Raw genomic sequence first — 26,126 nt, 5'->3', positions numbered from 1 at the left:
AAATATTTCTCTGAACTAACTGTCAGGAGCCTGACTCGCAGCATCTTCCGCTGGGATCTCACGTTGCCTGAATCCCTAAAGATGCAGCATGAGTTTTGTTTTCTGTCAGGAACAGGATAAAAAATGATCAATTTCAGGAGAAAGAGAGGTTAAAAAAGAGCCTTCAGTCCTGATCCTGCAGTTCCACACACACAGAGAGTCCCTATGCTCGATCCCATATATAAATATAATAGGATGTGATAGATCACAGTTTAAACAGAAGAGAGCCATAAAAGAAGAGCTACTGTACACATCTTGCAGAAGAGGAGAGCTGGCGCAGAGAGATGTGGTCACTCATCACACACAGCAGCTCTTGAGGCCGTGGGAAGCAGAATGAGATCTCCATCCTGCTGGGCTGCCATGGCTCCCTTGTGCTAGGACAGGACACACGTCTGACTGAAAGGACTCTGGGCTGAGCTGAACATTTCCTCTGAAGTTTCAGCCTGAATACACCTTATCCCCAAGATGTCTTTAATGGCTTCACTGCCAGCAGCTCCAGAGGGTCTGATGGATGGATTTATGTATCATTTTGTTGCCTGTGAAGGAATATTTATTACAGCTGGCTGTTTGCAGCTCCAGAATTGGACTCCCTCAGTGATTTCATCTAAAACCCTTATTTTCAGGGGTTTTGCAAGACAGTCATAAAAAGTTGCTCTGGGCTTAGAATTAATTGACATACCAGGGCTCAGCTTGGAAGCCCAAACCTTTTTTTGCCACCTCACAAAACTGTATGGCTTTCAAAAGGACTGCTTTAGGACCCTGCTTAGTAGTAGCATTGTTTGTAGTAAGCACAACCTGAAAAGGAAATATTTCCAAAATGGATGTTGTTCAAAAATGGAGAAATGTTCAGAAGACTGAGAAAGACTGAAAACGATTACTCCCTTCCCACAGCCAAAATCCCTGATGTACTTCTGTTGTTTACATTTAGGGTAGTAATGACTGGGATAAACCAGAGCAGGTAAAGTGAATCATTTCAGTTCAACAGAACAAAACTAAATAGATGTTATTTGCTCCTGATGTGGGTCAAGTAGAAATGACTCACTTTTTATTCTGCTTCCAGACCAGAGAGACATGTGCTGATGTGTCATTACTGGAAGTTGACCTGTATGTAGGACTGTCCACTATTCCCCATTGGGTGGCACGTTTCTTTGTGGTGTAGTTCAGAAGGAAATGTGAATATTTTCCTTACTGTGTCAGTACTGATGTGGTGCACGCTGTCACTGTGAGCTGTGTGATCACTGAGTGATCAACTTCTCACGTTTCACTTTTGTGGGTAGGGGACCTCCACTGATGTGTAGGGTAGCAGTGGTGCTTTTAGGATCTGTTTAAATTTTTACTTATATACATATGGGGCAATGGATGGAGACACAGGAGAGATAACTTTTAATTTTAGCACTGCCAGAAGCATTGCCTGTGTGTCCACAAGTGGAATGACTTGGAATCTCTTTTTTTTTTTCTCCAAGCTGTAAAATATGGAGTGGTGGAGTCAGTGACCCTGGGGGTGTTCAAGGAAAGACTGGATGTTGTATTGAGGGACATGGTTTAGTAGGAGCAATTGAGAATAGGTGAACGGTTGGACTGGATGATCTTTTAGGTCTTTTCCAACCTTGGTGATTCTATGATTCTATGATTCTATGATTCTATCATACTCTTTTTATTCATTTTCTCCATAAACCTGGCTTAAAGCATGGCTGCAGTGATTATATATAAAACTTTATCAGGTATTTTCTGCAGCTCAAATTGTGGAATTGTGATCTTGGTTGCGTTTTTGGTAGAATATGATATTATTTCTTTCCCTGACTGTATCTGTCTGATTAGAATGCAAGTTCTTTTTTATTTTTTTTTTATATTTACGATGTTGGACAAATCTTGGTGAGATCGTTAATGGAGTCGATATCAATGTTGGCAGTTGGACTAGATAACCTTTGAAGAACCCTTCCAACAGAACTATTCTATTTTATCTTGCTTGTGGCCTTCTGGCATTTGTGAAGCACGCTGCCATCCCCTTGCCATTGCTGGCTTTAGTCATGGCAGTCTCTGAATGTGTCACAGCCATTTTTTGCCGTGTGTTAAACACAGATGCGACCATGACTTACCCAGGGACAGTCACACAAAGCTGATTCTCAGGTGTACCATGCCAGCAAAGCAGGCAAGTTCTCTGATATGTACTGTAGAGGGTGTCCAGGTATATATATTTATTTTTCTCCATTTATTTATTATCGTAGAATGGTTGGGTTGGAAGGGACCCTAAGGATCATCAAGCTCCAACCTCCCTGCCACAGGCAGAGCTGCCAACCTCCACATCTAATCCTACTATTGTATTTTATTTTTAAGGAAGTGGCCTGGAGAAGGGGAACAGAATCAGAAACAACATAGTGATTGGCCTTTCTGCAACAGATGGTTTATCCAACATTGAGACTCTGTCACCAGCAGGGATCTACATCAGAGCTCCTGCCAACCACATTGAGGTAAGAGGTTCTGGTATAAAACATAGCATTTCTATTCAAAAATATCAGAGAAATATGGAACTTTTTACCTTACCTTCTCTTCAGCTCCCTGAGAGGAGGTTGTGGTGAGGTGGGGCTTGGCCTCTTCTCCCAGGTGACAGCAATAGGATGAGAGGGGATGGCCTCAAGTTTGCCAGGTGAGGGTCAGGTCAGATATTAGGAAAAAATTCCTCCCAGGAGGAGTGGTGATGCATTGGAAAAGGCTGCCCAGGGAGGTGATGGGGTCAGCATCCCTGGATGTGTATAGGGAGAGGGCAGGTGCAGTTCTAAGGGGCATGGTTAGCGGGCAACACTGGGGTAGGTGGATGTTTGGACTGGATAATCTTTGTGGTCTCTTCCAACCTTAATGATTCCATGATTCTGTGATCATGCACACAGTATTTGCTTCTTGTCTGAGCCTTCAAAAGCCATGCTTGTGATGGGATACTGAAATGAACATATTACAAACTCAAGAACATTCGTGAACAAGTTTATGGTTATTGAAAATTATGATGCATTTGATTTGAGTGTTTTTTTGGTTTGATTGTTTGTTTTTTTTTTTCCTAGGATACTTTTTAAAGTTTTGTTTTATTTTATTATAATTTATTTTACTCTGTGATTCCTAGAAAAAAATGGGAAAAAATGTTTAGGAACAGATCCTCTTGATTTTTTTTTTCTACTACTGTCAATATAATGTCAATTTTAATGAACTGAAGATAAACAGTAAAATTCAGCAATATCAAATGCAGCTTTGCCTGGTTTTAAAATGACAGCTTATGCAGAGCCTGAGATTTCCATTCCAGGGTGAGAAGAATGCTTTCCTTTTCCCATGAAAATGACATTGATTTTAAAAGCAAGTAGATTTCATTGGTCTAAATAGTGACAAAACATTGAAATTTTAAGCAGCTTTCTAACAGCCTTCCCACCACAAAGCTGGGCTCTGTAAGTTTCTTTTCATTGGCTAATTCTGAGTTGCTTTCTTTTAATATATGCATTTATTTTTTGTCTTGTTTCATGGAACAAAAAAACAAAATTTTTTTCAGTGATTTCAAACCATTTTTGCTTTTCAACTGTTTCAAGTCTGGAATTTCATTGAAACTGACCTTTCTTACCACAGCTTCAGTTGTGACAAATGCACATTTTCATTAAAAAATATTTCTGACCTGTCCTGTTGCTAACCCACAGAAACTAAGCCAATTACTAAGCATCTGTGAAGACCCAATCGCCCCCTGGGCTTCTGTTCCAGGAGGAAAGGATTGCACCTAAATTTGAAGGTGAAAAAGACACCAACACATTTCCTACGTGAGTCTGAAGCCAGTAGTACTTAGGAAGAAGGAGAGGACTTTCCTGCAATTCCCTCGAGGGTGCATTTATCATTTTTGAGACCATCAAATATGGTTAAAAAAAATACAACGAGGCAGAATCACGTGAATTTCAGCTCCACTAAGCACAGTGCTGTGTTATCACGCACTGACTTTCCCTGGAGCTGTCTGTTGGATTGCCAGTGGCTCAGCTTTTGCAAAGGATTGCTGCAATTATCTTTGTGGGTACGTGTGAACTGACTGTAGTTGAGTTTTCAGCGCATTTGCTGAGCTCTCTCCACTCATGTGTCTTCTGAGATGTGCCCAAAGCTGCATCTGTTGGTGTGCAGCCCAACATCAGGGTTCAGCCTGCTCTCCAAAGCTCTGCTACTCAGGGCAGAACAGCAGATGGCCCTTGGAGGGTTGCTGATATGCCTCAACGTCAGCAGTTCCTTGGACTGGGCTATCTGAGGCCGTGCAGCAGCAACAGAGTTGGCTCTGAGGCAAACAGAAAGAAATTGCCTAGCTTAAAATTATTATTAGGAGTGCTTACTGTTCTACAATACGTATAGCATTCAGTAGAAGACATGGGAGGATGTGGAGGATGTGAGGTCTCATTGCAGCCTCGCAGTATTTGAAGAGAGCGTACAAACAGGAAGGGAATGACTTTTTACACACTCTGATAGTGATAGGACAAGGGGGAATGACTTTAAACTAAAAGGGGAGATTTAGGTTAGGTGTTAGGATGAAATTGTTGAATCAGAGGGCGTTGCTGCCCTGGCACTGCTGCCCAGAGCTGTGGTGCCCCATCCCTGGAGGTGCCCAAGGCCATGGATGGGCTGGTGGAGGCATTTGGAGGCACCCAGCCCACAGCAGGGGTTGGAACTTCAAGAACGATCCTTTCAAACAAATCCATTCTAGAATTCTTTGATTCTATGTGTGCATATTAAGAGAACCAGTCACAGTTTTTCCAATCAAAGCACCTTAGTCCAATGTATGGTATGATACTTATGTATGATAATAGTATGATAATGATCACTAAATCCAGAGAGTGCTGGTGCAGCACCAGGATCATGTTGTACACAGTTAGGCACTTTTTATCTGCTCAGATGGCTCACCAACTACATACTGCTTTTTGGATAGCTATCATTTTAACTAAACAGAGGGGTGCACAGCATATAATGAGCAAAATTCATCCTCAAAGTGCCATGACGTAGAATAGAAACTTGCCTTCTATATTTCAGCGTTAGGATTTGGTTGTTTTGCTGTTTTATTTTATTTCATTTTATTTTATTTTATTTTATTTTACTTCTTTCTCAGATTTTCATCTTTAAATTTCTGCCTTTAAAAGTACGGGCAAAGATTACAGCTACAGTAGACAGAGAGCTCTAGGTGCAGACTGTGTTACAGCCTCTGTATGTGATGGGTTAAGCTTTCTGCAGTGAGTGGAATAATATTTTAATATCTGCTCAGTTTACTCCGGAGCCTAAATTTGCATTGGTGACTGAAGAACAGAAATTTCCTTGAAAATCAGTGGTCTCCTAAATGGTGTTGAAATTGGGACACAGCAGTCACTCAAACGTGAGCCTACAAAGATGTTTGGAGACCCAATTCCCACAGGTTTCCATTTGGCTTAAGCTCTTAAGTGCATTTGTGAATCAGGGTGTTAGATAAAACTTCGTACTCATGCAGCATAAATGCAGAATGGTTATGACAAGATGAGCAATTTTATTTTTAAATAAAATATGGAAGCCCTGGTTGTCACTTTTGAGTGACGTAAAACAATTTCATTAGCAAGCTGGTTTCTTGCCTTTTAAATGATCAGCAAGAGGAAAGGAAGATGCCCCTCTTTCACATTGGCTGTTTTGTCCCTGAAGAAAAATGGCAAAAAACAGCTTTTTTATCTTCTCTTGGTTTTCTTGGGTCCAATGTTTTTGGACTTTTTGTAATAATTTTCTGTTCATAAACATTCAGTACCCTTAAATCTCAGCACCACTGTGCAGTGCTCAAGCAAAACCTGGGTGTAAGAGAGCAGCCTCCCTCTCCTTTCTTGCCATGACATTGAAGAGTCGGAAGCAGCTTACCAGAATGAGCAGGGCTGAGATCAACCTGTGCTTCTGTCAGAGTGGTGACCTATGGCCATGCTGGGATGTGTGATTTATTGCCCAGCGTTGCCCAACCCCACGTTCCCTACCGTGTCAAAGAGGTGGGGCTGTATCTGTTTGGCACTGATTGTTTCCCACCATTTTGTTCTTACTTTTCTGAAGCCTTCTACAAATTGTGTATATGTTGAAGCAAGCCCATTGGGGATACTCCTTGCATCCAACCAGGCTCTTAAATTGGGGGGACTGGTGCTGGGCTTGCTCTCCGGAGCTTTTATGTCACTTTTAAGGTCAACAGTTTGAGCCCTGGTCATCTAAAAGAAATTCATGAAATATTTCCATTTGCAGGGCTGTACAGTTAAGAGACACTTTAAACGTCAGCCACTTATTTTACTGACTTGCAATTCATACCTCCAGGTATTTGGCATGCTCGGGGAGGTAATTTCTCTCTGGAATTTTGGTTGCATGGACATTCATAATATATTGACTTCCACAAAGAATTGATTTCCACACAAAATTCCCTCCTTGCCTAAAACCCCTGCCCTCCAGCCACTAGCTGGCTGAATAAATATGCAGTTTTTCCTTATGAATCATCTGCAGAAAGCACGATTGGGGTCGCAAGTAAAAGATCCTGGAAATAATGTGACTGGACTGCAGAAGCATTTTGTTAAAGGAAAAGAGACTCTGGCTGCACTTTCGGAAAAAGCAGCAGTTTTACCAGGGGTTGGAGAGATGTGCTTTGGTTATTGATATCTCTTTGCTGCTTGGCAGATGTCAGAAATCACGACTGCGGGGGGCACCCTTGGAAGGGTCAGGAAAAAGTAATTGGAATATGGAGGCTTCCACCTCTGGGTCATGGGGTTTGGCTTTGATTTGGGCCATCAGGGACCAAAAAGCCATTAATATTTTAGCACTGTCCACTGACCTCTGAAGTCAGTGAGTGTCAGCTCTTCTTGCAAGAAGTTGCGAGAAAGCTCATCTTAGACTCCCCTTAGAGAACTAATTACCTCCAGAGAGCAATTAATGTTATCTAAGGGTAGGCAGGATGACCTGCCCTCCAGACATGCCTATGCCTTACTTAGTTCCTGGAAAGGAAGCATGCATTTACCAGCCTCGACCTTCAGCATCAAATTTGAGCAACACATTTGAGACAGTTGGGAAGGATCATGCCCAGATGTGCACATGAATGTGTTTCTGTATGGGCACCATCCAAAAACAGCTCAGTTTGGGTACTGTCCAAAATGAAGCAGACAAGAGCAGGTTTCTGCCCTGGAGTAGAAATACTCCTAACTCCCTATGTCTCCCCCTGCAAAACTGACTTGCCACAGACTCTGCAAGTGAGAAGCTCCTAATCATAAGGCCAGGAAGGCCTTAGGTTCTCTTCTTTTTTCATGTTTCGCAATGAACGCAACTCCATAATTTCTTCATTAAGTGATATTAACAATAATTTATAGCGCATCTGAGAAGGTGAGGGACAGTGTATCCTTGTCTCTGCTTGGGGCAGAAATAGGAGTCCAAAGTGCCCCTACACAACAGGGGTGCCCAGATTTGCAGCTGGAAAAAGAGAGTGTGAGTAATGGTCAAGACCCTGGAATGGACAGCTGTACAAAACTGATCCAGCCAACCACCTATATTAGAACCTGTGCCACCAAAAGGAGCAGAGGAGGTGTTAGTAATGGAAGATTACTCACTGAAAGCCCTGGAGCTCTCATCTGCCATCCAGACAATCTACCTAGACAGGTTTGTTGCCTGCTGGGGACTCACTTGTACAGTATCATGACAGGGTTACCAAACATGGTAAAGCCATTCCTACTCTTTGATGAAGAGTTGAAGGAGGCTGCAATGAAGGAATGAGAATTATCAGAATCATAGAATGATTTTGTTGGAAGGGACCTTTAAGACTATCTAGTTCCAACCCCCTGCTATAGGCAGGGTCACCTTCCTCTAGAATAGGTTGATCACAGCCCCATCTAGCCTGGGCTTGAGTGCCTCCAGGGAGGGGTTATCCACAACCTGCCTGGAAGAAGAGACTTTATGTACCTCAGAAAGACATCGAAGGAATTGGGAGGGCAGGTGGTATTTTCCTCTACCTCCCAGTTGGAGACCCAAAAAGGAGATGAATGAGTCACATGAACGATTAGCTGTGTGATTGGTGCCATGCTCAGGACTTTGAGTTCTGTGATCTGAGATGCATCTTCGAGAGACTGGGCTCTTAGGAGACGGAGAGCTTGTGGGTAAAAATTAAGGACCAGACCAATGAAGGACATCTGGAGCCTGTTGATGAGGCCTTGCTTCAGCTGCAAGAATCATTGCTCTTGCAAGCTCTCATTCTGGTGAAGGATATGACTTCCCAGATGTCTGCCAGGAAAGCAACACGGCATGCTGTAAGCAATCCAGGAGACTGCTGGAGTGTGCTGAGGATAACGTCCTGATCCAGATATTAGTCAAACAAACTGGAGGAGAAACATTACTGAACCTGGTGCTCACCTGTGCAGATGAGGTCGTTAAAGAAATTAAGATTGGAGGCAGTCTGGGCTGCAGCAACCATGCCCTTGTTGAGTTCATGATCTCGAGGAATATGGGCCTGGCAAAGAGCAGAGTCAGGAACTTGAAGTTCAGGAGAGCAAACTGTGGTTTATGGGATTAATGGAAGAGATCTCCTGGGAAGCTGTGCTTAGGGACAAAGGAAGGGAACAGAGCTAAATGAAGTCACAGATCTGAATGAGTTTTACTGTTCAGACACTGGCATATCATGAAGATGTAGTTCTTTGGTTTATCTTGTCTTTTCAGAATGTCAGTTTTTCAGTGTCAGAATTACTTTAGGAGGCATAAGAAAGATGCAGACTTTGAAGTAAACCAATAAAATTAAGTAGTTATTCACCTTTCTCCCGTGACGTGGCCTTCTTACTTAAAAAGGATTTTAAGAAGTCTTCCACACTGTTTTTTGTTTGTTTGTTTGTTTTCTTACCTACTTCTTGAAGAATTGTGGCAGTACCATTTTGCTGTCATGAGTTCCAGTTGTTTGCCCAACCCTTGTTGCCTGATTGGAGAGCAGGTTTTTGTGGGACTGACCCAAGGAAAGAGCAAGAATGGAATGAGAGCATGAATACACAACAAGGTACCAGCTTCTGCCAACCAGACGTGCCAGAATTATCATTAACATCATCTGGGATTGGATTTTATTTATTCATTTATTTTTCTTTTATTTTATTTAGCAGAGGTTTGTGGTAATTTTTTTCACAACTGTGTGTGTTTCTCTGCAGGGTAACACCGTGTGTGCTGCTGGATATGGGTATTTCTTTCATCTCTCTCCTGAGGGACCATCCAAAATGCCTCTCCTGTCCTTCAGTGAGAACACAGCCCACTCCTGCACCAGGTATTAGGGGACCTTTGGTTAAAGAGACTTTCCTTCTGTGCACGGTAGTGCTAACTATAACTGCAGCAGTGAGCAGAAATGGCTTTGTCCCTTCCTTCAGGATTTTGTTATTGCTGGTAATTGTTTCTCAATTTTGCACCCTTGTAAGGGCTTGCTTTCTTGTTGCTGGCTCAGTAGCGGAGCAGAGCCCATGACAGACTGGTGTGTAGTTAGGCTATTTTTCAGGGTCTGACTGCAAGTGGTTTCCTAGTAGTTTCAATATATTCCATTCTTCTTCATTCACCATCTCCATTTTTTAACTTGCTGTGCTTTCCTGTGCTGGCAGCAAGCACCTCCATCCTACTCCCTTGTTTTAATGATACTGACTTAGTTTATAGTGCCACGTTTAGCACATTTCTTCATCAAACATTTAACAGCAGAGCACAGAAGCTTGTACTCATGTTGAAATTAAAGCTAATTTTGAAACATTCCAGATAGTTTAAGCAGAGGAGGATGGCGTACAAGAGGACAGATACACAGTTTCATTCTTACACTCTTTGACATGCGCTGCAGGCCAACAGAAGAGATATGATGCTGGCTTCCATGGCTTGGAGTGGCATTTCTTACCTCCAGATGCTTTGTGCAATAGCAGCATGAATACTCAGCTTTTAGAGTTTAGCTCTGATTAAGTAGGTTTAAATGCAGACTAAGTACAGGCCTAAAGATGATGTTTTATGTCCAATAATGCATGCAAGGAAACTTTGTTTTCTTTTTTTGTTTTTTCCTTTGCTTTCTTTCCTAAACAGGCATGGGTTGCTTGTCTACCCAGAATATTTGCCAGACAGCCCAAACGGCCCCATTCAGTTTGACAGCTTCACAGTTTGGAGCAGCCAAGGTGGAGCCCAGGTATGTTTGTCCCAGCTGTCCTCCATGGTGCTCAGGAAATGCTACTTCATCTCTTTATCATCTCTGTAGTGATTTTGCCTTTTCAGGCTGCAGATAGGCCACAGCTGCTATGGAACCTCTCGTACCTTTATGTCCTTGTCCCTCAGCTGGAGGCCCCTGTTTTGGTAATGGTCTGTGTGAGTTCTCCTTATAGTTCAGTGCAAACTCAGCATTACTTTTAATGACAGCCCTGTTGGCCTAACTAACTTTCTAATCTACATTTGCCACTACAGGACAACCAAAAAGGTTCTCCCAGTGGATGTGAGGTAGTTACAGAATCACAGAATCCTTACAGTTGGGAGGAACCCATCAAAGCCATCTGTCCCACTGCCTGCACTGAGCAGGGACACCCACAGCTCCATCAGTGCTCACAGCCCATCCAGCCTGACCTTGGCTGTCTGCAGGGATGGGGCACCCACCTCTCTCTGGGCAACCTGTGCCGGTGCTGTACTACCCTTATTGTAAACAACTTGCTCCTTATATCCAGTTTAAATCTCTGTTTGTAAAGATTATGGTTGGTGGAAGTTCTGTTACTTCTGTAGAGTTAATGGTTTCCATGGGAATTGCTCCTCTAGGAACATTCTTCTAGCTGTTAGCTGACTGTAAGCTACACCTGTGGTTGTTTTCAAGGCATCTTTTTGCTATAAACCTTGACTCTTTACCCTATTATTCTTTCCATTAATTAAAATATGATATAAAGCACATTTTAACCTGTTTGTTAACAGTTCTCTGAATTTTCTGGTTTTATTTCATGTTGTTCTTTAATGGAAAACAAATTGGCCTAGTTCAAAAGTATTTGCATTATTAATTGAAAGCTAAAACAAGAAAATAAGGGAAATTTCTTAAATAAACACAAAATCAACACTTTTATCATTTTGCACTCTCCTGTTTTTCACTGTACTTTTAGAAAAGTGTGGTTGTAAACCACATTTTTTAAATTATCCACTCTATTCCTTTGTTATGTTTTTATACAGATTTTCAGTAGCAGCAACCTCAAACTCCAAAATTTCCGAATCTATGCTTGCACGGATTTTGGCATTGACATCATTGAAAGCCTGGGAAACACAGCTGTAGCTAATAGTGTTTTAGTTGGACACATTGGGCAAAAGGTAAGCACTGCAGTTGCACAAACTGTAAAATGGAAAAATAAAAGAGCAATCAGAAGAACAGCCCCTGTTTATGTAAAGTTTGGCTTTCAAATTGTCTGTAAGGAGAAGTGAAGGCATAGATGCAGCTTCAGGATGAGTTTGAGAGATGTGCAGCTCAGCTTAGTGATTTGAAAATGGAGAATCATAGAATCACACAATGGCCTGGGTTGCAAAGGCCCACAGTGCTCATCCAGTTCCAACCCCTGCTGTGTGCAGGGCACCAACCAGCAGCCCAGGCTGCCCAGAGCCACATCCAGCCTGGCCTTGGATGCCTGCAGGGATGGGGCATCCACAGCCTCCTTGGGCAACCTGTGCCAGTGCCTCACCACCCTCTGGGGGAAAAACTTCCTCCTCATATCCAACCTAAACCTCCCCTGTCTCACTTTAAAACCATTCCCCCTTGTCCCATCACCATCCACCCTCACAAACAGCCGTTCCCCCTCTTGTTTCTACGCTCCCTTCAAGCACTGCAAGGCCACAATGAGGTCCCCCTGGAGCCTTCTCTTGTCCAAGCTGAACAAGCCCACTTCCCTCAGCCTTTCTTCATAGGAGAATGGTAGGTTTGATTTCTATTCTAGACAACATTCTGATTTCCTCTTCTCCCTCACACCATCCCTGGTTCACTGAGAACACACAGTGCTGCTTATTTACTTGAGAATGGTCAATGCCACCAGAATATAACAATTTTTAATGCAATAAATACAATCTTCTATTATTTCTGCAGGCAGCCAGACAAAGTCCTTTGGGTGCTACCAGCTTGTTAACAGATTAATAACACAGATGATGATGAAATTTTAGCTACAGCTGGCCATGGCAGCTTGTTTGTGATTCTGAGGTCTTTTCTGCACTGCTTAGGTTGCTGCTGCTTTTTATGAATTTAATTTTCTTTCCGACCGAGCAGAAAAGAGTTCTAAATGAGTTTTCTTCAGAACCTTGCAGAAGATATTTCTGCTGTAACTCTGTTGAAGCACATGGTTCGGACACAATCCTGGTCTCTCTTGTCCAGTCCTACAGTGGCTCAATGACACAATGGATTTCTCTTAGGGATGAAAGAGTGGTGTCTTTGTTTTTGCTTTGCAGGATCCACGGTAGAACTCTGATGCTGTACTTGTTAAGAGATTTAGAGGCGCTCAGCTGTGCCTTGTTTCTTCCCACACCCCAGGGGGGTGATTATCTTTGATTATCTCATGATAAGAGCCTCCTTGTCATAATTTACATCTTAATTTATGTAATTCTCCCTTTAATAATGATGTCTCTTTAATATCAATTAAAACTTTATGACACTAATTTAATGGGAACAGTGAATATTTCTCTCTGCTCCCCCAACAGTTTTTGAATGCGGTGCTTTAAACCAGTGGGCTCTGGAAATACCAGGGCATTTCAGTACTGGGGCTTTGATCATTTAACACATTATGAGCAGGGCCAGGTCCAGGGTCTGTAGAAAGGGAAAAAGGGAAAGACTTCAAATAGCCTCTTCCATGCTTTCATAAAGAAACTCAGTGCTGGTGTGGGGCTCTTTGAGGAACAACATCTCCTTTTGAAAACATGGTAGGTTTGAGATGTGATGCACACTAGGGGAGGAATTCCCATCTCATACCCTTATTCTATATACTGATCATGAAAAACCATAGAAATGGTGGAAGAACAGGCAAGTACAAGCTAAAAACCTACAAATCTGATTTGTTACCAGCAGCAAGGTGATTTCTGTTTAGCAGTGATGTAGAAGGAGGTGTCACAAAGACCAGGACCACTACACCGGGTGTTTTGCTCTAAGAGAAGTGATGAAGATGCTGTCTCTTAATTAGACTAAAGATAACAACACCCCTTTGAAGTGACAAACTGTTTCTAAAAGTCTAAATTTTGCATTCTACAGGATGCTTTCACACTGGACTGATTGCTCCCTTGATTCTCTGTCGTAACTTCTGTGAGTTGTTTTCCTAAACTGTTTACTGGCCTCAGAAATGGCATCACATGCTCCTGACAGCTTTCTCCTCCAGAATACCCCCTGGCTTTAAATACTTCTTTCTTCCCAGCCTGTCTCCAGAATAAATGGACAGAGAATGCACTCACCCCCTCTGTCATGGACCACAGCCACCATGAAATCTAGTTTCTGTTTTATGTTCCTCATCACTTGTGGTTTTGCTCTTCCTTTTCACGTGTTATGCTTTTTCCTGTCTCTTGCTGATCTACTTAATTTCTTATTGTTCTGATACACCCTGAATTCAACCAGAGCTTTGAAGAGTGTCCAGCTTAAACTCTCCCCACCCTCAATCACAGGAAATATTCTGTGTCTCAGCAGTCAGATTTTTCTTGTAACATCAATTAGGATAATTGGCTTTATAAAGTATGGAAATCTCCTGCCTGATGGACAAACCAAGGTAAAGCCAAGGAGGCAGTACAGTGTATTCTCCCTTGAAAAGTCCAATTTTTCCTAGTAGCCAATAGCCTGACAGAGCAAACAAAGTCATTGCTGCCCTGAAAGAAACACTACTGCATACTGCACATGGTGAATTAGACTGATGTAATTTATTGAATTATTAGAAGTTGTGACACAATAGCTAATGCATGTCCTTCAAATAGCACACGGTACCCCAGAACCAGAGGCCTGAGTGCAGTCATCTTGTATCGCAGCTGCTGCATGCTGAACTCATCAGGCTTGGGCATCCACATGTTGACTTGTTTCCCAGTGTTCTTCATTTCTTCATGGCAGGATAACACCTGCATGTCAGCAGGACTGAAAACTCCCAAAAGATTCCAGCTATTCGTCTCCAACACAGCTTTCAGAAACTTTGATATGAGCAGTTGCACAGCTATCAGGACCTGCTCGGGCTGTTACCAAGGGCAGGGTGAGTATAACTTACACTCATTTAGCAGTGTTCGCACAGTTGTTGCATTTCAGAGTAATCTATTTAGGAATTCTTAGCTTCCATAACCACTGATAGACGTTTCAGCTGAATCTGGAACGAGTATTGTGCAGTGACGAAGAATACCTGTTTGGTTTCAGTCATCTTATCACCATGTTTACCTGTAGGTAACTTATCCAGGACTAGGTTTTGGTTTGTATGTGTGTTTCCCCTATGTTTCAATGCAGTAGTTTTCAGAATCATTGCTCTCTAAGATTCACTTCCTCAGTGAGGATACCAGCCTAACAGCTCTTGCCCATTCACAGGGAGGTGGGCCATAGGATGGTGATACGTAGCTGCAGGATGAATAATGTGCATGTTGTGCAGCACAGATGAACTGAGAAACTTTATCATGTGATGATATGCATAGCAACCATCCATCAATAATATTTAACCCTCCGCATTTTGCTGACTTTGCTGGACTGCTCTGCTTTATGTGCACTTAGGGTCAGGTTGCTAGTTATCCAAATTATCTGCTGGTGGAATAGCTTCATCATTTAGTTGGAACCACGTATCACGTGGTTTTTTGAGACAAAGGTAGCCTTATTTTTGAACTGATTTCATTTCCTCAATGGGACGGAGAAATGGGTTTTTACACTCTGACTTGTTGCTTCTTCATTTTGGGAGGTAACATTTCAAAAGTGAGGATTTTTTAATAGCTATGACACATCCTTGCAGAATTTTACCAAGCTACTACCTCAGGCCAGCCTAAACCTTAGGTGAATTTGCCTAAGATAAGTATGTAAACTAAGCATCCTTTTGAGCTTTGAAGAAGTACCCAAAGGCTCTTTGAAGAGCGTTCCAACTGCAATTACCTCTTAAATATATTTATATATAAACGTATACTGCCCTACAATAACATAAGAGAGAAAAAGACTTCAGGAGCCGAGATCAAAGGACAGGAGGAATAGTAAAATCTGACTCAGAGAAGCTACAACTGACAGTATGCTAGGTAAATAGTAACCAAATGAGGCACATGGACACTCCTGCCAAAACTGACCTGTTCTGGTTGATAGGACAGTAATTTTCTGTCATTTCTGGAAATATTCATGTGTTCAAAACCTTTCTGTGCTTTAGCTCACATGAATATTCCTCCTTGCTGAATCTATCAACAGTAGAGTAAACATACTCCAGCCACACTTTTCAGCCAAGGCTTTACTGTGCCTGGTGCTATATATGAACGTGTTATTTACATGCATACATACGCAGCCCTTATCTCTGAATAACTTGTCTTATAAAGAGAGCGAAAAGGATGTGTAAGAATCACTGTTTTGGGGACACTAGCTTTTGGCACTGAGACTTAAGAAGAGATGTTTGGAGTCACTCAGGAGATGCTGGTAGAGCAGCACCTGGATCAGACAACAGGATCCTGGCCAGAACATGGCAAGCAGCTTTTTTGTTCCTCTTATTTATTTATCATTTTTCTCTTTTTGAATCAGTAGTCACACTTCCAAAGTGATGATAAAGCAAAGCTAATCTCTTTTTCTTCTGTGTTTCTAAACTGTTGTTTGCTCCTCGCAGGTGGGTTTACAGTGAGCCTTGAACATCTGACGTTCACCAACTCACCCTTCCAAGTGTCCTTCCCCTTTCCACATGCTGCCATTCTTGAGGATCTTGATGGCTCTGTCACTGGGAAGGAAGGAAGTCGTATTCTCCCTTATACAGACATCCCTGCGGCTTCCTGCACAACCAGTGCCAATTTCAGCCAAGCTCTGGGTGGCAGTGTATGCAGCAAGGACCTTGTTTTCCACCGTATGTCTCTTTACTTGTAAGTAAGAAAGCTACTTTTCAAAATTTGGCATGGATGTCACTTGTTATGTTCTGTATTGCTTTACATATATATAAGGTGATTGCAGCGAGCGTGAGGTTGGTCTCTTCTCCCTGGTGACAGGACGAGGGGAAATGGCCTCAAGTTGTGCCAGGGGAGGTTTAGGTTGGATGTAAGGAAACACTTCTTTACAGAAAGGATTGTTAAGCACTGCAATAGGTCCCCCAGGGAGGTGGTTGAGTCACCATCCCTGTATTTGATTAAAAACCATTTGGATGTGGTGCTCGGGGACATGATTTAGTGGTAGGTTGTTACTTAGGGCACTATGGTTAGGTCGTGGTTGGACTTGATGATCTTTAAGGTCTTTTCTAACCTGAGCAATTCTATGATTCTGTATTGACTTAAGATAGACTCTGCTGCTGTCTGCACGATCTCTTTGCTGAGGCTACTTGTTTTTGCCCAGGCAGTTCCCATGGCATGGCTTGAGAGAGAGGATAGGGACCATTTCCAATGGGCAATTTGGGTGTAGTCATCATGGCTTTGAGGAGGAGAACTCGCCTGTATGGACAACTACAGAGAGTATAAACATCCCTTGGCCTCCAGGCCAGAGAGCTCTCTTTTGTTTAATTGATTTACTAATTTAGAAATGGCCTGCTCATATTTAATTTGTTTTTCTGAGGTTCTCAGCAAGCTGCTCACCCCATGTTACCTTGGTTTTCCACCTATAATCTCATCCTGGAGACAGGACATCACATTGTTCTTTGTACAGCATTACACTGACCTTTAAGTGGAGGTTGTGGTGTATTGCTATTTCGTCTCTCTTCAGCTTACCAGAGGGATATAAACGGGCATTTGTAGAACTGGGAATGTGGCTCAATGTGGTCAGGGTGAAACTGATGGCTGAGCCTCAGCCACAATCAGAAATTTAGTGGGTGAGCTGGAAACATTGCCAAGATCTTCTGACCGCTGAAATATAAAATAGCCACAGATTATGAGAACACCGCCCCGATGAGCAGATGCAGTCTTAAAATAATAAAAATGATTTTAATTTAATTAGAGTCTAAGTCATGGTCTGGATGTTTCCTCTTATGCTCACTGTGAGAGAGTTCCCCCCAAATTCCCAAAGAATGGGTGGTCATGAATAGATTGTTTTTCCACGTCTTCAGCAGAATATTTCTGGCATCGTATTTCATTTCTGTGTTAGTTTCATGAAATGCTGGGTTTGTGTATTATATTTTCTACTAAAACTAGATTCAGCGTTTTATTATTTCCCAGTCCCATCTCTCATACAATAAGCAGCCATATGGTACGGAATGTAGAATAACTTCATGATATATTTAGTTAAAAGAATACTTTCTGTCATTCTGTTCTGGCCATGTCTTTCTTACCTACCTCAAAAGATCTTTGTGGTCTTTCATTTTGCTTTTATTTGTTTTCTGTGAGGTAAATGTAGACAGTTCACATCAGCAAACCTTATTAAGACTGACCCAGATCACAACATAAGCATATTTTTTGATATGATTATAGATTACCATCAATATTATGGCATCAGAAAGTGGTAGAAGGGAGATAGGAAATTCAAGAGTCAGCTTTTGTGATTGTGAGAGACAGAGCTTTATTGGCAACTAGATAATTGCTCTTCTGAATTAGATGAGATACTGGTTTACACTTGACTGTGATAACACCTCTGTTTATATCCTGAAATAAAAATAACATTTTTTTTGTCTTGGAACCCAAAGCATAAATGAATGAATCACTTTACAGATGAGAGCAACTGCAGTAAAACAGTCATGTAGCTCCCAGAGCTCATTCAGCACTCAAAAATTACTAGAATGATTTGGCAGGTGAACCAAAAACTCATATGAGCGAATTCAAATTGAGTCAAAGCCATACACACTTAGATATCATCCTGAAGTACATGTGGTCACCATGTGGGCACTAATGTGTCCTAGTGCAGGGAATTCCTTCCTGCATCAAAAGGTAGTTAAGGAGCAAATGTAAATATGGGTTTGAGTCCTGATCTACACTTTATTTCCCTATAAATTTCTTCATAGTTTTGGGTAAATCATATCAAGGGAATCAGGCACTTCACAGCCAACCTTTCTTTCCTTTTATAATTATTGATATGTATGAGCTGAGAGTCAACCTAAGTCAAAGATAATCAGCAGTCTGGGTAGCAGAGATCAGCGTTAAGCCTGGAAGACAGAGCATCCTGTCTGTGCTGCTTCCAGATCCTCTTTCCTGAGCAGCTCCTACCAGCCAAGTCACTGTCATATTTAGGTGACTGTATGAACAGAAACAGCAGCTGTTCTGAGCAGTGAGTAAGGGATGCCTTGCTCCAAAAAGGAGTTGGTGGAGAAGCAAGGTGGAAAGTGAAAGGAGCTGGAAAGTCTGAAGGATGCAGGTCAGTTAGTGAACTATGACATGGCTGTGAAAGGAGAGGAGAGGAGAGGAGAGGAGAGGAGAGGAGAGGAGAGGAGAGGAGAGGAGAGGAGAGGAGAGGAGAGGAGAGGAGAGGAGAGGAGAGGAGAGGAGAGGAGAGGAGAGGAGAGGAGAGGAGAGGAGAGGAGAGGAGAGGAGAGGAGAGGAGAGGAGAGGAGAGGAGAGGAGAGGAGAGGAGAGGAGGGGAAAGGGAAAGGGAAAGGGAAAGGGAAAGGGAAAGGGAAAGGGAAAGGGAAAGGGAAAGGGAAAGGGAGAATTTTGTCCAGATGTATTTGAAGAGTGTTTGCAATAAAAAGGGAATTGTTTGGGATTAGTATAACAAAACATGACTGGGAGCAATTGGCAGCAGTTGAGCAGACAGAAGAAGAAAGATAGGCTGGGTGACAGGAAGGTTTTCCTAGCAATGCAGTCTCTTGGACTCCTCTCAGTAAAAGGATGAAAGTACTGTTGCTTGGATTTCTTTAGTTTCTGATGAGCAAAGAATTAAATGTAGCTCTGGAAGTAATCTTTCCACGGTGCTCTACCAGCCCAAGAGTACATAAACCTGTCAACTCTGCAGCCTGCTAGTTCTTGGTTGTGCTTCGTTAGGCTCCTAGTTCTTCCTCACCATTTGTGCAAAGTCCCTACAGCTGGGAAGATGGGGACTGTGAAAACCGTGGATGAAAAAATGAGATGTGAGCCTCTAAGTCCAGGCTTTAAGATTGGGAAACACATTTGTTTACCATCAGACTGAAGTGTCAACATAACAGCATCCTCACTTTGATATGAACTTACTCTGAACAAGGAGATTATTTCAGGCAATAGCAATTAAATAATTGCTTGGTAGCCCTCTCTTGGTGCAGGTCTTTGTGCTCCTGAATAAAAAGTCTGAGGGGCTTGGCGTGTTTATTTGCTTCCCCCTGAGGACTGGACTTCGGATCCAAAAATCTTAAAGCCTGAGGGAGGATTTTGCAAGAGAAGTCCTGGTATGGCAAGGTGGTTGGTCAGAGAACCAAACAGCATCTGATGGTCCTGTTTGGGAAGGAGTTTGGACCAGATGACCCCTGGGGATTCATCCCAAGTTCAACCATTCTGTGGTTTATTCACACAGGAGGGAGACGGCTTGGCACAGCGTTGTTACCATTATCTCAGCAGCCTCAAGCTCATTTCCTGACTTTGAGGACAACCAGCAAGGCTTGGCCACAGCTGCATTATGCACCTTCTTAGCCTTCAGAAGATCAGGGAAGTTGTATCAGTGCTGCCTTTTAGCAAAGTTCCTATTTGGGATTTGTCTGGGGGAGGATGGGTTGACACAAGCCCAAAGCACGTCCAGTTACAATGTGGTCAATTGAATGTAGGCACCCCACTGTCTATCTGTCTATTCTGTTTAATTTACCAGGGTACAATACCATGTTGGCACCATCTTTTCCACAAGATGTGTCTGGAAAATGTCTGAGTTTTTAATTTCGTTTTATTTTTTGAGGAAAACCTTGGGAACCCATTTTTGTTGTTATAGAAAACAAGAATGTTAAGCAGTTGCTGACTCCCCGTCTTGAATTACTGCACTCAACAACTTCCAGAGCAACAGGGATCCATTTCCAAATCTGCATTGCTGTAACAATGCCTTCTCCACGAAGTCCAGTTGAAAGTTAAACTAATGTGTCACTTAAACACTCTTTAAAGAGGGTTTTTATGTCTTTTAAAAATGTAATTGAAGCTTATAAAAGTCTTTATAAATTTATATGTGGGAAAGTTATTGAGTAATCTGAAGAACAGCTTATGCCATGGCACAGTGCAGCATGGCTGCAGGCTAGATACGGCTGCTCCAAATGCCACCACTACCCATATTATAGAGAAAATATGAGTCTCTATTAATATTAAAACAAATTTTCATTAAAAAATTGTCATAACGTGATTAAGTGACTTTTAAAGTTTCTTCACATTATGCATAATTTTTACAAGAGGAGTGCATTAGAATAATCGGCAGCCAGACAGCACCTCGTGGCCAAGGGGATTCCAAACACTGCAACCTCGTGTACCAGGAGGAAGTTTGCCTCTTGTTCCCTTTCATTGGCTTTTCCCTTCTCCCTGCAGAAAGCTGGGTCTTGCTCAGCACCAGTCATGTCGTTTGAGCCTTTTATTGTTTCCCTCTTCTTCGTCTGCTGCAGAGGAAAAGATTAACTTCTTCTTTATAGCCTTAATTCTTAAATCTGGTCTAATATCCTCTCCTGTAGTGCATGCATTCAGTTGCTGCACACCCAGCCGTTGCTGATGGGTTAGAGTGAAAAGAATAGCATACCCCCTACGTGTGGGTCTTTGAGTCTTGAAGAGAGTTCAAACAGTTACTCTCGTTTTGCTTTTCCTTTGATATTTACTTACTGTGGTGCCTCCAGATGAACACCCGCCTGCTGTGAAACACCCTGACTGTCACTGTTGTTTTTTACTCAATGTGTACGTGCTCAGTTGCTCTCTGGTAGTATAACCTCCCTGCGTACATGATGGGATTCACACATGGGGCAGCATGCGTGCTCACTTGGCCTCATGGGATAGCCTTTCTCAGTGGCATAACATAGAAGCAAATATTGAAGGGTTGGCTTTTGAGTGTTCAGTCCACAAGAGCATCAGCTGAGCTTCAGAGCTTCATCTCTGCCGGCTCACCAAAGAGAGATTTGCTTCCCAGTGCAGGACCTCTTGACATTTGTCTTACACCTTGGAGTATTTGCAATAAAGCTGTATCCTGTGCAGGCTTATGAGTATGCAAGATGTGTCCTTGAGCCTAGCCCTCAGCTTGGCTATTGGCTCCAGTGTTCCTAGGTGCAGAGGGAGGTATTTAGCATCGAAGCAGAGTTTGATAGTCCTGTGCTTTCTTTGCCTTCAATGGAAAGCTATTTGGATGCTTCTTATGGGCTGAATAGATTGAGGCCACGTCTACCAGCTGGGCATGCTATCATAACCAAAGAATTATTAGTCCAAAAATTGCATTAATTTTTACAGGATTGAGTGGGCAATGAGAGTGCTGTAAAAACATGCTCCGAGTACATGCATCCAAATGTTAAGATTCTTGTTGGGTGCTTCAGAACTCCACCTGATGTGGGATAAGTGGAGTGACTAAGCTGCCATCTGCAGGTCTTTGCTGTGCTTACACTGCAGAGTTGTTTGAGCTGCTTGCTTACTGGCCATATTCCGGCTCAGAATGCATTCCTAATTTTAGTCCTCCTTAAAATACCAGCCTGTAAATTGTAGAAGCTGGAGAACTGATCCTAGAACAGGAATAAGTTAGGAAGACAGAAGCAGGTAGCTTGAAAGCTACCTTAAAAGGTGCCCTCTTAGCTTGTCGTTCACAACCCTTCCAATTGCTGACATCATCTCAGTTCTTCTGCACTGCAAAGTCTAAAGGCCTATCCCATAATAGCCACTCAGGACTGGGGACAGCAATCTTGTTAGTTTCCTGAAGATCTCTGCCTACAAAAGCCCACTGATGATGAGGATTCACAATACAAGTCAGGCTTGAAACAAGGTATGTCTCAACAAAGATACGTACATTTATTGAAAGCACATGAAAGTTCAGATTCAAGTAAAATAAAGTTCTTGGGCCTAGCATCATACATGTAAAGGGTTTGCTGTGGCCATAATTTGGGATTAGCCTCCATTTGGCCAACAATAAATGGGACTGTTGCTGTAAACATTTGGCGTCCTGTTTGAAGTGAGATGCTGTATTGTTTCCTGTTTTAGGAAAGGGATAATCATAAGGGATTATTACACAGATCTATCAAACAGAAAGCAGTTAGAGCTGAGCACAGCGTCTGCCTTCGTACGCACAGATATGGACCCTGAGGATAAGGAAGCTAATGGTAAGCATAAACAGGAGAGTTAATATTTGTTCTCCTTGATGTTGTGGATTGGTTTCACAAATCCTTGGAGGGCCATCTATGCCGAGCAGTTGTGCACAATGCACTTGAGCTGCATTACGTAACAGTTTATGTGATTACCATTGGTAAACTGTTACTCAGACTGTAAAGTCTTATCTAGCAATCCTGCCATATTTCTAGAGAAAATTGCTCCTTAATTGAAACCTGCTTCTATATAAAAATACAGCCTTTTCAATGAGTCATCCTTTTTTTTTTTTTTTTTTTTTTTGCCTCTTACAGTTTGTGAAGGCTTCCAGCGGTTTAAAGTGAGGGTTAATTTTGCATTAAGACCATTGCCTCCTAGTTTCTTTCAAATAAAGCCAGAGGAAGTTCGGGGGAAGGCTCTTTCCTCTGATAATGAAGCTCTCCATGTTAATGATGCGTGCAGGCTCCCTCAGATCCTCTGAATTAGAAATACTTGTGTGTGCGAGCACTACTCTGCTCCATTAACATTAAGGAGAGGTAGATTGGTGGCTATTTAGGGCACAGTGAAATCGCTGGCTATTTAGGGCAAATGGAAATGGTGCTAATTGTGGCTGGTAATTCCATTAGTAAAGTACTTCCATTTTGGTGTCTGTTTGGCAGATAGGTGAGCAAACAAGCACAATCCTTTCAAGGGGAGTGTAGTGTCAAGCTCATTATTTCCTTGTACGAATGTTCTGTGCAGAACTGCATTTTTCATGTTCCTTCCAATTTTTTTGGTGTGTGTGTTGACTCTATGTCAGGAGTGGAACATGAAAAGCAAGAACGTGGTGTGCCATGTCAAGACAATCCCAGATGTTTCTGGCCATGAGATGCCATGCAGCCTTTCTCTCCTGCTCCCTTTCCTTCCAGGTCATGAACAAACTTCCCAATGAAAGTCAGGGAACCCAGACTACCTTGCTATATGCATGAAAAGTGTTTTCTTGGGAAAAGCAGTCTGATCAGGCTTCTCCAGCAATCATAGCATGGCTTGGGTTGGAAGGGACCCCAAGGATCATCAAGTTCCAGACCCCCATCAATGAAAAATAAAGAGCAAAATGGCAAGGATTTACATGGCACAGGGGACGTGTCAGACTCTGTCTCTTGCTGTGGCACTGTGTACCTTGGTAACTCGATAAGACAGTGCTGATGTACAACATAGTTTAATGTTGCACCACACCATGTTTGGCGTGCTACTGCTGCTAAAAATGTACTCCTGAATACCTGTGCGGGTGCTGATAGCTGCGGCAGTAATGTGCTTGTTGTCATTTACTTGCTTAATTAGCAGCCTAATATCCTGGTCTAGCTAATGCCTATAAGAGGAGGTTTATTAGTAGTACGAAAGCAGTTTAAGCCTTATAAACTCCTTCCAGTCAGTTTCATTGGTCTGCCAATATCTTCTGGTTGAGTGATTCTTCGCTGATTCACACTTCCCCTGTTTACCACTGCTGTTTCTCAGCTGAATGTTTCAGGGTAATCAGAAAGCCCTTTGCCAACGTGACAGGCACCAGAACAGCAAAGCAAAATTGGAAATGATTTTAAAAGAGGAAAAAACAAAACAATCTGCAGGCAACCCACCTTCAAGGTGCCTGCTACTGTAATTATTGTCCCCTTAGAGAGGAGGAACAAAAGAGCTCCCAAAATTACAGATACAGTAAATCACAATAAGAGATGACATCTGCTTCAGTGTTGTCTGTCTTGAGAAAGAGGCCTGCATCCAGTCTGGAGCACTGAGTAACGTTCTGAGATGCCTTGTTTTGGTATAGTACTCTGAGAATGAGAAATACTCCTTCAGATATGCTAAAAGGATTTTTTATTTTTAGCTCGGTGTCAGCTCAAATGCCAAAACGAAGTGGACTAAAGGTGAAATGGCCAACTTGCCTCGATTCTGCAGCAGCATTTGATTCATTCATAAATCTGCTGCGTTCATGGCAGACTCATGGCCCCAAGGTATCTTGGCAAGCCAGCGAGTCTTCTCCACAGCTGAGAATGAGATCTGAAGTCCTGGGACATTTATCTCTAGCAATTCCCTTTGCACAAAATGTAGAAGAGGCAGGTACGACCTTAGTTCAGTGCCTAAAATTAAGAGCTAAAATTCCAGCTGCTGATATGTCACTCTTCCTACATCTTTCATACATCACACGCACCTGGGTGTTGTGTACTATTTTGACTGAAACAACATTTTAGCACCTTCAATCTTGAAGATTAATCATCACTTTTCTGTTGACATTTAATGGAAGTGGCATGATTCTCTTACAGAATAAGACTGTCCAGGTTGCTTTATGTGTCAGCAGGGCCCTCTGTGGTGTCTTCTATGGTATGAAAACACAAAGACATTCTCAGTCTTAATTCCAGAGCTAAAGCAGTAGCACAGTGTAGCCAACCAGAGCATAATTTCAGCCATAGTTTCCCTCAGTTTCGAGAGCTGTTGCAGAAATGCAAGATGTTGAGGACTAGAATATAGGTCTTTGTATTGAAGCAGTTTCTAATCAAATAATGAATCAAATGTGGATATTCAATGTCTGAATATCAAAAGGGTTAACTGCCTTTCATCTTTATCACAGAATCATTCAGGTTAGAAAAGACCTTCAAGATCCCCAAGCCCAATCCTAGCCCACCCCACCATGCTCACTGACCACATCTCTCAGTGCCACATCCCTACGGTTCTGAAACATTTCCAAGGTGACCCCATGACCTCCCTGGCAGCTCTGCCACTGCATCACCGCTCTTCTAAGGAGCAATATTCCCTGATATCCAGCCTTATCCTTTCCTTTGTGTAGTTTGTTGGTTTCAACAAGCCACTTTCTGAAAGCTGAGTGTTCTGTATTTTTAGACATTGTGATACACAACCTGGCATCTTGGGGAAATTAGCAGTCTTCCTAGTAAGAATCTCAAAAATCAAGGTCAGTTTAGCATAATTTGAAAAAAAAGTCCATGTGCAGGAAAATGGTGGAATTTGCCCCTGAAGAGAAAGCATTGTAAAATTTTTGCCATACTCAAGACTGGTTGTTATGCTCATTTCAGCCTCAATTCATGATATTATTAATACTGCTGATGGATACTACTATCATTGATAGTGTTGAGTTTTTTCCTCTGAGTTATTCAAGCATGGAGAGTACTAGTGAAAAACAGAAACAGTGTTAAGTTCTCATCTGGATGCTGAGAGAAAGCGTATACTTACTACAGTATTCAAATAAAAATTAAACTGTAAAGGTTTATTGTTGTGAATTAAAATGTAAAGGTTGCAAAATGACAAAGATGAGTAACAAAAAGGGATTATATTCTATTTTTCCTTCAGAAGAGAGGCTCCAGAGACTCCCTACAATTTAACTGTGATTGACAGTAGGAATAAGACAACCACAGTCAATTATGTCCCTGACACTCTCTCAGACCTGCATGGCTGGATGTGTCTGCTCCTGGATAAAGAGACCTACACACTGACATTTGACAGCCCTTCGGTCAGCAAGCAGCTCCAGGTAACACAATATTTTTTGTAATTTGTACATTATATTTAGATGATATAATTGTGCATTCTTCTTTCTGGGTGGGCAGAGAGAAAATCTCTTTATATTTGTAAGCAGAGCTCAAATACGGTGACCTAACTCTGAAGCCCTCAGAAGTAACCTGGAGTAGGAATAAGGTTTTGAATGTAGTGGATTAAAGTGTGGTGTGAAGAAATTAACAGAATTCATATTATCTTAAGACATCACAAAGCGTAGTTTTCTGAAGGTATTATTCTTCTGTATCTTGCAAGGTGACAAAGGGAGATGATTTTATCTGCATTCATCA

The 26,126-nt window shown here is 42.2% G+C and overlaps 1 protein-coding gene across 6 annotated transcripts in view; it reads left to right on the top strand.

Annotated features, from left to right (window-relative positions):
• Positions 1-26,126, top strand: part of PKHD1 (PKHD1 ciliary IPT domain containing fibrocystin/polyductin) — a 244,911-nt gene that overhangs the window by 106,410 nt on the left and 112,375 nt on the right. For all 6 annotated transcript variants that reach the window (XR_008208610.1, XM_052690766.1, XM_052690757.1 and 3 more), the window contains 7 exons: positions 2,374-2,507; positions 9,192-9,304; positions 10,090-10,189; positions 11,203-11,337; positions 14,087-14,222; positions 15,801-16,047; positions 25,636-25,813. Coding sequence is in view for 5 of the 6 variants with exons in the window: in XM_052690766.1 (XP_052546726.1) it covers positions 2,374-2,507; positions 9,192-9,304; positions 10,090-10,189; positions 11,203-11,337; positions 14,087-14,222; positions 15,801-16,047; positions 25,636-25,813 (1,043 nt within the window). In the remaining variant the exon portion in view is untranslated. The remainder of the gene's footprint in view (positions 1-2,373; positions 2,508-9,191; positions 9,305-10,089; positions 10,190-11,202; positions 11,338-14,086; positions 14,223-15,800; positions 16,048-25,635; positions 25,814-26,126) is intronic.

Source organism: Tympanuchus pallidicinctus, unplaced genomic scaffold, assembly GCF_026119805.1.
Source record: "Tympanuchus pallidicinctus isolate F22 unplaced genomic scaffold, pur_lepc_1.0 scaffold1, whole genome shotgun sequence".
NCBI classification, from domain to species: domain Eukaryota; kingdom Metazoa; phylum Chordata; class Aves; order Galliformes; family Phasianidae; genus Tympanuchus; species Tympanuchus pallidicinctus.
Note: the sequence above shows the minus strand (reverse complement) of the source record. Positions and strands in the feature narration are given on the sequence as shown.